The following is a 14,493-nucleotide window of genomic DNA, read 5'->3' as shown; positions in this document are numbered from 1 at the left end:
CCTGCAGTCAACTTGTGGAAAAGCCAATTTTTACAAATGAATACACAGGTCTCAAGTCTAATACAGACTTTTTTCCTCCAGCCTTTCTTCCTACCCCAACCTACTCTTTTTCAAGTGAGAGTACCAAGAAAAGCTTATGCTTTTGATCTTTGTGCAAATAAATGAGCTGAAACAAATAAAACCTGGTTCACAAGAGACTTCCAAGACATCTGGTGGAGTTATTTTTCTAAGTAATTAGACCAAGTGGTGGTGTAATTCCCAAATGGAAAGTACCTACTTGCTTGGTATCCAGTTATTTCTCAGAGCCATCAAAACAGCAGTAAGTCCTGCTTCTCTCCTTGCATGTGTCTCAGACTATTGATTACCAGTCTTCCCAAACACTGCTTTATTGCTCAAGTTTTTAAACTCCACAACCCCCCCTCTTTTTTTTTTTTTTTTTCTGTGCTGTGAGGATCCAGTTTTACTTCCATGAATGTCAGTGGGATTTCTGGTATTGACTGAGGAAGGATGCTAAGATACTGTAGTTGTCCTTCTTACAGGCTCTACAGAGCAGGCAGAGAAGTGCAATGAATAACAGCCAGGTGCTTGCTCTGGATCAATAGTGCTCTAAAGTGTGCCCAAGTGTGCTTTCTCCTTCTTTCTTGCTGAAAACTGATTAAATTTCTCCTTTTTTCCTCATACCTCCCCAAGAAAACATCATTCTAGTAACAACCCAATTGCTCCTTGACACTTTGGGGAGAATGGTTCTCAGTCTGTGACAATAACACAGGGCAACCACTGTGAATTTGTGACACTGGGGAAGTGAACTGGGAGTAGACCTGTCTGAAGAAAAGGAATTTCATTTCTTTTGTGCATGGTTGTCCTGTTTTTCTGGTTTCAGATTTGGTCAGGGTGCTCTACACTCTTGTTGCACTAGCTGACCTGGATGAAGGCCTGTGCCACGACAGGAATGTTTTGTAATGCCAAATACAGAATTCACAGCTGTAACATGAGTAAAGAAAAGCAGCTGCCATATGAAAGGGCTGCTAGATTACAAGAGTGGGTTTGATATTAATGGTGGTCATTCTCATCCCTTCACAACATAACACAAACTCACCAGAGGTTTCATCTACTCTCTCGTCCACCACATGATCCTTCTGATGAACCCACTCACTGTTGCACTTAAAATAGATCTGAGTGGCTGGGCTTGCTTTGCAGTACAGATTCACAGGCTTGTTCTTCACAATGTAAGCCTCTTCGGGTTCAATGAGGAAGTGGGGCAATGGCTCTGGAGGATCAGATGGAAAAGTTTCTGGAAGCTCATGAAAAAAGTCATCATCTGTAAAGGAAAAATGAAAGAACCAAAATTCAGCTGGCAGACACTTGCAAAAATTTCATGAAAATTGAAAAAGGTGCATACTTTTTGAATAAAATGTTATCTTAGGAGCATTCCTAAACTGAGGCTTAGATGCACTGCTGTTTCCAGACTGGAAGAAACTCTTCTTTACATCCTGAGCATTCTTCCCTCTCCGTAATGTGACAGAGATGTGCACATTCACAGTCTGGGATCAGTCCTTTGCTACCATCATTGGCAATACAAGCAATAAAGCTTTGTGTTAGTGCTTGGTAGAGTTGCCTGCAAAACCACTGAGTAAAATAATAGAAACTTTCAGAGACTTCAAGGTCACATTTTCAATAGTGACTTATTGCACTGTGTAATCAGGTGCGTGCGATAGCTACCGCCAGCTGAGGCTGGTCCAAATAGGAAACAGTACCTTTTGTTTCAGATGAGCAATTTGAGATCTGCTGAGGGCAAAAGACTAAATGTAAGTCCAGCCTGGACCTCTTTGTCTGTACTCTGACTCTCCTGCTAAGACTGCTAATGAAGGTGCCAAGCTATGCTTTATTTAGTCTGTCAGTTGTACATTGGTCTGTGCAGCCCTTGCTATGGAGAGGGCATGGGAGCTGGGACAGGGGGGAGGGCAGCTGTGAAATTGTGACATTTTGGGCAAACACGGACACATGCTATTGACACAAGGAACCTCAGCACCTCTCTGGTGCTGCTGGCAAAGAATTAAGTTAATTAAAGAAGTCTGGAGAAGGAGGAAAAGAATCCATCGTGCAGATGCAAGACTAAAAACACCAAACATGCATACGTCCCTTTCCCCCTCCCCCTTCACAAATCCTCTTTAACAACTCCTCTGCCCCTTTGTGCAGAGGAAGTCTGCCACATCAGAAAGCACCAAGTTCAGCTGAGAATGGCCCTCTCCCCATCTCCCTCCCCACCTGCCATCAGAGCACAGAACATCCAAGAGGCTCTGAGCAGCAAAGTGCTGGGGGGCACCAACTCCTGACAGACACACCAGCAGTGAGCTGGCACTTCTGAAGGCCTCCCTCAATCTCCCCTTTCTGCCTCTGACACTGTTGTCATTATACCTAGTGATGGATGCTGATGCTGATCAATAAAATGCTGCAGAACATCCAACTGAAAATACTGGCTGGCTATCTCCTCCCTGCCAGTCTTCATGAAGATGGAATGTCAGACAGCTCCCTCCCTGAAACTGAGACCTCCCTGTGCAGGCCGTGTACAGAATGACAAGGGGCACGACTCTCCTTCCAGATACCACTTTTCAGAAAGACAAAAAGGAACAGGGACAGATGAAGGAGAGATGGGGAGAAGGTAATTTGGTACCCATCCATGAAGCTGTATGAAGGTAAAGTGCATGTCTTTATCAGTGATGGGAATACCTTACAGAGCAAACCATTTTGTAACCTCCAAAAACTGTTTATGAAGAGAATATATGTTCACCATTTGATTTCTTTTTTATTTCCAACCCCCCCTTCACATTAATTTAAAAATACTTCTGTCCTTCTTTGTGTCTCATTTTATAGGGAGTATTAGGCCTGACTCATTACTGCATCACTCCCTGAGAGTTAATAGAAGTGAACTGGTTCAAAGCTAGAAAAAAGGGCCAATAAATAAGGCCTGACATTCTTCTAGCAAAGGGAAAATCTGTGACACACTATAACACTTACATTTCCATCTCCAATTAATCATTTCCAGATACTCAAATTAAATTTAATTTTTTATCACTTTCCCATGTTTCCTTTTATTTCTGCAGTTTCCTTTTCACTCTGACCACACCAACCTCCTTCTTGTGCAATCCTATTTCCTCTCCTCATTAGGTATTTCTTCCTTGGTCCATTTTGCCCCCCATTTTTATCCAAAAAGCAAGACGAGTTACAGTTACTTAATGGGAGTCCTCATTTGGTTTCATGACAATGAAACATGTCTGAACTGAATCAAGAGGCTTTTTAGCATTCCTCATCCCCTTCCATGCACACATCCCCGCTTTCCCTCTCCTACATGCTGCTCCATAGACATCCACGACACAAACATTAGAGATGAATCATTTCCCCTAAATTGCCACAGGACATATCTTTTTCTTCTGGTCATTTAATTGCAAATCAGCACCAGACAGATGGAAACTAACAAAGCACACATATGTTTTATAATTAAACAAGTATTGCTTCACTAATTTCTGGTGACTGGAAGAACAAATGTATTTATTTTCACCACTAAATTTCTGCACATTATCAAAGGCAATAACTACAATGCCTGACCAATTAACTGCACCTTAACAAAGATAACTAGAAAGTCTAAAAGGTGGGAATCAGCAAGCTGCAAGAAAGAAAAAAAAAGGTTTTCAAAATTATTTCTTTAATCAGCCTGATAAACAGGTGTGGGTTTGGCTTTTCCTCCTGAAGGTAACTGCCTATAAATATTATTTGTATGTATTCAAAGTACTGCCCAGTACATTCTGATCTGGTCTCACATTTTGATTTTGGTGATAGCTGCTTCTCTCCACCAACCTGGCATCCCACAGTCAGGTACAAGCCTGTTTTCTTACTGCCTTCTTGCTATGATTCCTCCTTACTCTTCTTGAGCAATAATAAAGCTCAGCTTTATTTTTCCACACTCTTTCTCATTTCTATCAAGAGGCATCTGAACCGCTCTTAAATGTTAGGGATATAGATGGAAACCATTCACAAACTGTCACACAAATAGTGCTCAAAGGCTGCCATGTCCCTGGAAACTGGCATTAAAACCGCCACTTCCAGAAAAAAAAATTAAGATAGTAGCTAAGAAAGATTTTTGCTTTTTGAACTGGAGAATGCTCGTTCCATCCTTGCCCTCGTACTGCTGCTGTTAATAGCAACAATGCTGGTTTTTATAGAGCAGTTTCTCAAGAGAAACATATAGAATATCACCATGACTGCGTTTGGCAGAAAAAATAGCAATCCCACTGCAAAGCTAGTCTACCTCCATTAGCATTGAGGGAACCTTGCTGCTGCTTTTCACTGCTGAAAGGTCACTGGTGGCTTAATCAACCTCTGTGACTGACCCACAGCAGTAAGTCACTTGTTGTTTCCTGCATCCCCCAAAGAGACGGGGTTGGGTGTGCAGGGAGACAAAGCACCCCTGCCCTCTCACCCAGGCACACCAGCTGAAGTGGCAGGATGGTGGTTTACAGGTAGAGAGGGTGTGAAGCCCCAGTTCCCCTGTGCCAGGCTGTGACACTTGCTTCTCAGGATGAGAATCTTTTAAGGAGGAAGAACCTTAAATCCCCTCATGACGGCTTGCATATCACACCAGGTACAGCTGTGTCATGGCTTAGGACAGTCAACCAATCCAGCTGCTGATCTGGGACAGGGTTTTGAACCATCAACCCTAACACACATCTTGAAGCCAAGTCTTGCACTTCATTTTCTGAATTACAGTGATAAGATGTTGTGCTTTCATTGTAACACTTGCAGCAACATGCATGCATAATTATAATGTTAGTGTAATTATATAGCAAAATATTCCTAAAAATCCGACACAGAAAATGTCAATATGGGACATTTGACTGTGCTGGGATTTTTTGCAGTTCTCTAGAGAACAAGACCTGGTAACACCAAAGCAATCTAATGAATCTGTGTTTTCATGAGGACACAGTTTCTAACCACCAAATAAACACTTCCATCAGTTTCTCCTGACCAGCTCTATTTACACACAGGTCATTCTCCATAAAAAACTCAGACTTAGATTTTTCAGGGATGATTTTGTTATCACCATGTGGCCTGTTAAGCCAGTTTCTATAATTTGGATGGGAGTTGCCTCTCATGGTGTGCTCCATTGCTGTATGAGGTGATAAATCTTGCCTGAGGCTTTGATCTGCAGCTTTCTGACGGGTTATCACCGGTTATTTCAAATGCTCATCTCCCAATAGTGCAACAAAGCAGCAAACTTTATAACTCTCCTATTTAACTCTTCTAAGTAGTTCGACTTTTTTTTCTTTTGTCTGGAGGAAAAAGGCTAATTAAACCAATTGGGAGTGATCTGGAAGTGTAGATACAAACAAACACTAAAAATTCACATACTTGATTTCCAATCATTATGCCAATGTCATGTGCTGCAAGCTCCCCTCACAACCTTGATCAAACACAAACACAAGACACACATTGTTCTCCCCTGTTGTAACAAATCCCCTTCTGTGCTCAGTAACTTTGAGCTGCAAGTTTACTTCTGCAGTATGTCACATTCATCTTTATTTTCACATAATAAAGTGTACAGCCCATCTGTTGTTATTGACTGATTTATATTAGCAAGACAAAAGACCTGATTAATGGTACTGCTAAACTGGTTGCAGTCATGCAATTCATTCATATTAAGCAAATAATTTTTTAAAAGCTACTTCAATATATAAACTTCATTTGGAATTTTTATTTTAGTTGCTGGGCCAAATACAGATACACATTTTTATTTGCCTTCTGCAGTATCTGACAACTATGCTCTTTAAAAGCAAAGTCAAATGCAAATCTATAGGAACAGGGGAAATGCCACTGAAATAAACACTAATACAATCTGGCATGGTCTGTCACATATAGGAATTTTAGCTAAATTTTAGTTCTGTTTTCTTCTAAGGTAAAACAAATCTTTGCCTAAGAGAGGAGCTTTTTGATGTTAGGAAAGGTCCTTATTCTTTTCATGCATTTGCCTGTAAAACTGTACACATTATAGCTCTCCATGCATAACATGTGAAAAGAGAGATTTAATGGTATCTTTTTATGGATTAGTATCCCTGCTCTAATCTGTGGCAGGAAAATATTGCGCTCCATACACCAATCTATTCATCTCTAGATCACTAGTTTTATTACTATATACAAAGCCTTAATTCTCATCAGCCCAGCATATAACTCAGTATATATCTGAACTGCGAGACTTGAACTATTATTGCTTAGATGATAATATATTGGACCATTATCTCTTCATGCGAGACCTGAAGCAAATTCTTCTCAAATGGAATTTACTTCAGAATGATTCAAGAGCAATTTAAAATGAATGGCTGCAAAGTTAATTCTATTTGCATTTGGATGCCCATCACTCGGCAAGATCATTCTCCGAGCGTTGTGAGAAAGGCAGCTGGAGTTTAGTGTATGGATGGGATTTCTGTTCAGGTTTTAATGTTATGATTAAAAAGCTTTCTAGAGCAACAAGTACTGTTTACTGTGAAATTAACAGCAGGTGCTAGCTCAGCCAGACAGCTTATCAGGATGGAGGCTAGGGTTTGGATTACAGTGCACACTCTTTCAGGAAAGGAAAATTGCTCGGCTGGAAGTCCTTTAGTCACAGGGTTTTCTATCCTCCTAGGAAGGGCATGCAGTGCCACCAAATGGGAAGCAAAAAACAGAGCTATGAATCCAACATTAGTCCAAGTTGAATAAAAATTGGGAAAAAGCAAGACTTTTTCTAAAAACCACTTATGAACAGTTTCCGTACTAAAAGGCCCTCTCAAACCCTGCCTCAGCCTTGGAGACCACACAGGGACAGAGAATGGGCACAGCAAATTGTAGCCCGTGCCCTGAAAGAGAAAGCACATTTTCCTGCCTTGTCCTGGGGAGAAGGAGAGTGGCTTTCTCAGCACTTACCCTCTGTCAGCCCTACCTCTGGCTGATTGCAAGTTGAGCATGCAATAAGGCAATCACCTTATTCTTCAGTACCTCAGAAGGGGAAGGCATCCCCGTATAGTCCAGGAAGACTGCAATTTTGCAACAGCAAAATATTTGGCCAACCTTGGAGACTGGCATTGCTTGCTTGTAGCTGAATTCACTGGCAAGCCTTATGCACTTAAAGATGAGCCTTGGTTTTGTGGCAGCCCACAAACCAGATCCTTGTTGAACTTTGCTGGACCCTCCTGGGAGCAAGGTCAAGGGAATTTCTGACTCAGATTTACTGAGCACCCACAAAATTAAATGCTCTTTTCGTCAGGGAAGGCACAGTCTGGGAAAAGTGACAGAGAAATCGATAGGGCATGCAATGTTTATCTTTTTGGGGTGACTTCAGCCCAGAGACAGAATAAATAAAGATCACAAAGAGGAATGAACTTTCCCTGCACCTGCAGCAGCTCAGTGAAGACTCCTAGCACATCTCAGCTTAACAACACATCCCCAAGAGGTCAAACCCAAGATTTGCTTCCGTTTAACAAAGAACATGTGCACTGAGTGGCTACATATGCGTCAGAAGGCTGCTGGGCAAAAGCCTCCCTCTCAAACACAGGAACATCAAAGAAAAGCTAAACACATCCTTTCCTGTCCTTCTGTACCCCTAGAAAAAAAAAAAGGAACTTTCACAGCAGCACAGGAATCAATGCTTGATCCATGGTGAGCCACAGGCACCAACCTGAAGCCCTTTCAAAAACCCAGACAATGAGCATCCCAGACACCTGAAATACTGGATTATTGGCTCGACTAAAGAGTCCAGGAAGGAGGTTTCTGTTATTTGGACACAGTCCTACTCTACAGACCATCCTAAATAAATAAGATATATCTAATACAGTAATCGAGCCTGTTATACCCACCACATTCTGACTAGCCTTTCTCAGAAAGCTGTGAAGAGCTAAGGGGAGAAGAAACAACATGTTTCCTTTTTAACAGCAGTGCACAGCCTGCCATTACAGTGGGGCACTGTTAAGGGTGGAAGCTGCAGCTCAAAAGTAGGGAGGTTCCACAGTCAAAGCAAGCAGCCAAGTGAATAGCTGCTGGTGCTCCCCCCCGCAGCCCTATGTGGAGTAGAGCCCTCTCCTCTTGTGCACTTCTTTCTGTGCTCATGTTTTATGTGAATGCTGCATGCCCACACATAAATCCAAGGGCAGAGGAAGATGAAAGAATAAATGGTTATCACTCAGCCATAGACAATGTGGACACTGTGCAATGTTGCCGACAGCAATCAGTGTGTTCTCCATCTCCCCTGCTCTGCTAGTGCCATCTCCTTCTCTCAGCCCAGTGCTTGGAGTACATCTTACCTGGCTTACGCTGGTAAACTGCACAGCTGTTAATCAGCAACTAATTCCAGTGCAGTCAAATATGATTTGCATCAGAGTAAGGAAAAGGAGAATCACATCTAGATGAGGAAAATACTGTACCACCTTTAGCAAGAGTTTTGCAAATTATATGTCACTGTTGGAGAAAAAGGCACCTTTCCCCAGTTTGTTTAATTCACAATTATAATTAAAGCTCCCGTTTCTCTTGAAATTTTAACAACTAGATGAGAGGAAAACTGAAAACAAAACTCCCGGTGCTCTGTAACAGAGAGAATTTTTTTTACATCCCACTGCAAATTCAAGACAAAACCTGCAGGTATATATGTAGACATGACATCTAAGGTTCTGTATCCAGAACATTACCATTGCCCTGAGACAAATTCTGTCAGACAACCAGCTGCTGCCTAAACATGCAAGAGATAGTGGAGGTACTCATTAGCATTGGACTCAGCATCAGAAAATGCCAGAAGATGGTATGATGTCATACAAGGCAATTGAAAATACTTTCTGTCGCATAAAGAGCACCAAGCTGTTCTTTGAGCAACAAGGTTTATGAAACTTGTTGTCAATATAGGAAACGTAATGCAGTAATCTGCAAGCACTACTTCCTATGAGTCTGTCTAACCATGTAAATAGATAAAAAAGGCTGGAGGCAAATCATGAGGGAGTGAGGCTGACTTATGAGCATTGAGAGCTTGAAATGTAAAGTGAAGAGGCAAAAGACGTGTTTCTTTGCTGCCCTGCCCTGAGTACCAGCAGTCACACCCCTCTTTGCAAAATATTAATTACTTCTGATGAAAACTCGTTGTGCTTGTACAGGGCTACTGGATAAGGTTGGCTCAGTTACTGTGCCACAGCTCTCAAAAGTACAGCACTTGAAAATAAAATGCGTGACAAACAGCAGATGACACCAGTGACATTTCGTGGTGATTACCTTGTGGAAGCTTCCACCCTCTTTCCACTTCCAGGGCTGTCAAACATTGGAACAGGCTGCTCAGGGAGTGGTTGAGTCACCATCTCTGGAGATATTTAAGAGACGTATAGATGTGGCACTTGGTGACATGGCTTAGAGGTGGATTTGGCAGTGCTGGGTTAACAGCTGGACTGTCTGTTCTTAGAGGTCTTTCTGACCTAAACTATTCCATGAATGTATGATTTGTTTAGAACTAATTAAATTTTCATGCTTGGTTTAAAAAAAAAAAAAAAAAAAAGTGGATTACATGCTATCTCCAAAACTTTATCTCCTTACTGTCATGTAACAAACTCACAGAGCAACATGCAAGTGTTACTTTGCCAAGCACTCACACCCTATTGTAACTGTGAGCTACAGGCATTTAATTGGAAAATTAACTCAGCTCCTGTTAGATACAGTTGTGCTGGTAGAGTTCAAGCCTATTAGTGCTAGTTGTGTCTCCTCTGATAGAGATGCAACATATGAAAAACAGAGAAACTTCAGTGTCAGCCCACGAGTTTTTTGCCCTCCCTCTTAAGCATTTGTTATTTTGGATTCTAGATTGTGACTGGTCTGTGTGATGGCATGGGATCCCCTCCTAACCACCTGAAAATCAAAGTCAAATTTGAAACACTTCTGCCCCAGCTGCCATTAGTGGTCATAATGGTTGACACAAGGTCAAAAATTATGAAACCTCTGAGGAGCATCATTTCCTCTTCAGTGTTAGGCTTCACTTCCCTTTGACACATTAGTCCTGAAGCAGCTCCAGGCTCTTGACCCCTTCTTTAACCCTGATAACTAATTAAAGATGGACAAGGCTTAGGCTAAAATACTTTTTGTTAAACCTATTCATTCCCAAGTCCCCTTCAGGCACTCCTTGTCACACAGGACAGATCCTGCCATGTTTACATGAACATGAAAGAAGGTGCCTGTTACAATAACACAAAAAAATCTCCTTTTACAAGACCCGACAACCTGTGTGGTTAGATGGTAGGATGCATTTTACAGCACATAAAATATATTTTCAACACATACTGGAAGGAAATTTCCTGGGTATAGTCCAAAGCATAAAATTCATGAAAACTTCCAAGTATAATTAACTCTGCACACATTTTTAGATTTAGAAGTTCAGACTCAGGTCCTTTACTGCTGTGTCAACAATCTGAACATGGTGTTTCAAACATGATAACCAAATGAAAAATTGATCCCACCTTTTCTCAGGCTCCTAAGTTTCTATCATGTACTGGAAACAAAGACAGAGCTCAGGCCAGAGTCATCAGCTGCAGGTAAATGGATTTTAGGGCCAGTGGTAAATCATACTACACAGCACAAGTTTGCTTAAAAGAGAGAAATCTGTGTGCAATGCATTGTTGATGGCTGTGGCACAATGAAAGCTCCATAGTCTTATCTCAAGTGAGGATCTGTAACTGAACGTGGTACTTCACAAATACTTTCTCTGCTTTTTATGTTGTTTCATATTAATTATTAAGCTTGCTTCTTGCATCAGTATGTTAGGGTTAAAATATCAGCCTTTTGTTTCTAGCAAGAATGGTTATTTTTACCTTTACTTTTCCAATTATTAAAACTGCAGCAGAGCTGTGTTCAAAGTTTTGTAACACTTTCAATCAAAGCATTTTGTCCCATCAAAAAGTGATGATCCAACATCTCCTAATTAATAAACCTGAGATGTAGTAGGATGTCATGGATCCTAATTTCATGAGCTATCTGAAGTGTATAGTTAATCTAGATAGCGGTGTCACTCCATCTCAGAAAAACACAGGACACTGGACTATACCTAAAATACCAGCTCAATCACACGGGCATCTGGTTAAGGCACTGAGACCCAGGGGATAGATATTCATCTGTAACTTGGGGAAATCTAATCTGCCTAGTTCAGGGTCCCATCTGCAAAATGGATGTAGGAGTTTAACGGGTAACACTCTGTGTTCACTACCTTCAAACTGAGCAAACAGCTCTGTACTCAAATGCTTCCTTCAAACTTCTCCCAGATGCATGCCAGTATAATATGTTAAAGAGATAACAGTTGCAGAAAGGATCACAAACAAATCTGTGTTTATAAAATGACTAGGGAATAGTCTGTCTATGCTGGAGCTGATGCAAAGTTTGCCACTGGTCTCGCTTTGCATCCATGGAACAGCCTGGCCTTGGGTGCTCTGAAGAGCTCTCTCTGTGGGCTAGGGGAATCCTGCTGCCCTGAGACTAACATTAATCCTCATTAATATCTACATACTCACTATTTCTTTTCATGGTTCTTAATGAAATTATTATTTGCCTGGTGCTGGTTACCTAATTTCATCCACAGCAAATTTTTCAAGAACCATAAATTATTTTGTATGAGGCTGATTTATCCCAGCAGAAGTTCAAATTGAATTAGAAATCCATTAGCTGAAGTCTAAGCAGGAGCTTCTGGGGAGAAGGGGAAAAGAAGGGGGGGGGGGAAACTTGGGAATTTGAACACCAGATGTGGAAAAGGAGAAAAATCCTTAAAAAAAGTAGAAAAATAATAGAAAATATAGATATCTTCTTACTGAATTAGACACCCAGGCATTTATAGAGCCAAATGGAAAAACACAGCTTGTTGCCTAGGATCAGAAATCTAACTAAGACATTTATTTATTTATTTATTTAGACTAGCAATTGGTTTTGCAAATGCATGAGATTCTGTAAGCAGATGAAAAACTCTGTTCCACTTGAATATTATAGTTTCCATCATGAAAATACCAACAGTTTCTGTGCACTATATATACGAAAAAAGCTAATAACAACCAAATCTTAATAAAAAACAATCAAAGGCATTCCTCTCTCTGTGGGAAAATGAAAGCCAAAAAGGTTTATTTGCTTTGGAAACATACAGGATTATTTAATCACCTATCAGTTATTTGAGGAGACACATGAACAGTGTATCTCATTGAGCACATGTTTATTTGCAGGTGAACATATCCTCTCCTCTTGCCACCCTACTTTACCATCAGTAGACACAGCAAAGGAAGGATGATGGAGGGTGAATGCTGCAAGTTCATTGGTATTAACATCCACCCTATCCTTTTCTAAAGCTGTAAATTATGATGGACAAGGCCCATGGAGAGAAACTGCACCACAGTCCCTTTCATATGAGTTACAGAAGCAGTCTGCATCCGCACACTTCTTTCAGAAATTGGTTACAGACAAGAAATCTTCTCCTGCAGTGACTAATTTAATTTACACTCATTCTTAAGTCCTGCTGATTTCTTACTCATAAGCTCTCTAACAAATAAAAAACTATAAAAATCTCAGCATTCAAAGTGAAACCTGAGACAGCAGTCTCCTGTCTTCAGTTTGCCTCAAGTCAACTTTTAGTTCAGGTGTCTGTGAGCTACCCTTTCCAGGAGCACCTAGGACAGCTCAAAAAGAAGCTGTGACCAGAGAGCAAATGTACAGCACCTGTGGGAAGATCTGACATGTTCCATCAGGCTTCTGAATCCCAGCAGGTAGAACTCCAGTACCTGCAAAGTGCATGGTCACCCTTCCCAGCCACCACCCTACCCTTTGTCTCCAAATGTTTTCAAGCTCACTCCATGGACACTAACAAGAAAAATGGAGTGGGGGGGGGAAGAAAAGGAAGTCTTCTGAATATTCAGTAATCTGGAAATGATAGCTAAAGTAGAGAGATCCCCAGAAAGTGCTGAGAACATGAGAACAGATCCAGCTTTGAAGTTTTATGGAAAGACAGAATGAACGTTCAGAGACCAGCAGCTGAAGTTTAACCCCTGAATCTGTGGATCACACACTGACTTGCTTCCCTCCCTTATCTGTTTAGTTCCTTGTCTGCTACATCCATTTTTAATGTAAGGTTCCTACAGGAACTGTGATCTTCTGACAACATGATGTCAACAAAAATGTCACTGGAGGTGAGGCTGCAGATCCCGCAAAAAAAAAAAAAGCTTTGCTATCAAGTTACATCACATTTCTCAACAGTACTATGAATTGGTTTGGAAGAAATCAGAAGCACTTTGTAACTCACACCACAGGTCAAATAACAGTATTGTGTTTCAGCAGCTGAAAGTATACAGCAGAAACAGAGGGAAAGGGCAGCTTGGAGTGTCTCTGGCTCGACAGTCCCTAGCAGCAGGGACAAGAAACACAGAGACATCCACTTCTGTCTTGCAGACGCCACATGAGATAACACTTCACAGCATGCAAGACAAGAGCATTTAGCCAAACTGGCCCTTAGATCTGCATTGCCTGGATTGGGACATGGGGCATTTATACCTGTTATTGACTCCCTTGTGTCTAAAGAAAGCTGTATCATTCAGTAACAGTGCAGATTATTCCAAGAAATTGCATTTGTCTGTATCTCAGCCTAGTCCAAAGACTGTAAATCTCTGAGGTCTCAACTGCCTCAGCACAAGTAAGTCTGCTATCTGTCCTAAAGCCTTGGCCCTAATAAGAAGCAAATAGATTCTTTTGGTTTTGATGTTTAAAATACAGATCTGCACTCAAAAAGACAGAGCAGCAGTGTTAATGAATGAATAAAAAACATAAAGAAACACTGGAGAGGAATAACAGAAATGCAATTAAGTTAAAGGCTTTTCTAGGCACGTTTTGTGTTGCTGTATCATATTTATTTATTCAGCACTCCTCAGCAAGTCAGCTCAAAGCTAGGGAGCAATGAATCAGTGCTCTAATCTCCCTCCCCATCATCCCCAGCCTTTGTGAGGAAACTGATATCCAGCCCCAGCTGAATCTGTCGAGTTCTAATCATAAACACCATCACTACAGAAACACAGACCTAAGCTATCTGACTGATCTGAGCAGAAGACATACGTATTTCAATTCCACTTTAGTTTTCTCATTTCTTTCTTCATCCCTTTGCTTAAGTTTTCTGTCATGTCTTTTCTCCCCCCAGTTTTATCTTCTTTCTTGCCTCTAGGCTATCTTTTTTTTTTTTTTTTTAATCCACATCCCTCCCATTCCTTTTTTTTTCGTCAAGTACAGCAAACATGACTGGTCGGGAATCTCCTCACAAAAGCCAACATCAAAACTGCATATCTCTACCTACTTTTAAGCTCTCAGAATAATTAACAACAGATCTAATTTATCCACATTCAAAATCTTCTCATCTGTGCAATAGCAATAACATTCTAGCATAAAGGAAGAAGTGATCCTGCTTTATTTTGGTGTCTAACCAGAGACAACAGT

The 14,493-nt window shown here is 41.0% G+C and overlaps 1 protein-coding gene across 2 annotated transcripts in view; it reads right to left on the bottom strand.

The window, feature by feature from the left end:
* The window catches only part of UNC5C (unc-5 netrin receptor C), a 250,256-nt gene that overhangs the window by 92,831 nt on the left and 142,932 nt on the right, over positions 1–14,493 (bottom strand). For both annotated transcript variants that reach the window (XM_014875273.2, XM_088163959.1), the window contains exon 2: positions 1,097–1,318. In XM_014875273.2, coding sequence (XP_014730759.1) covers positions 1,097–1,318 — 222 coding nt within the window. The remainder of the gene's footprint in view (positions 1–1,096; positions 1,319–14,493) is intronic.

Source organism: Sturnus vulgaris, chromosome 4 (assembly GCF_052056855.1).
Source record: "Sturnus vulgaris isolate bStuVul1 chromosome 4, bStuVul1.hap1, whole genome shotgun sequence".
Lineage (NCBI taxonomy): Eukaryota > Metazoa > Chordata > Aves > Passeriformes > Sturnidae > Sturnus > Sturnus vulgaris.
Note: the sequence above shows the minus strand (reverse complement) of the source record. Positions and strands in the feature narration are given on the sequence as shown.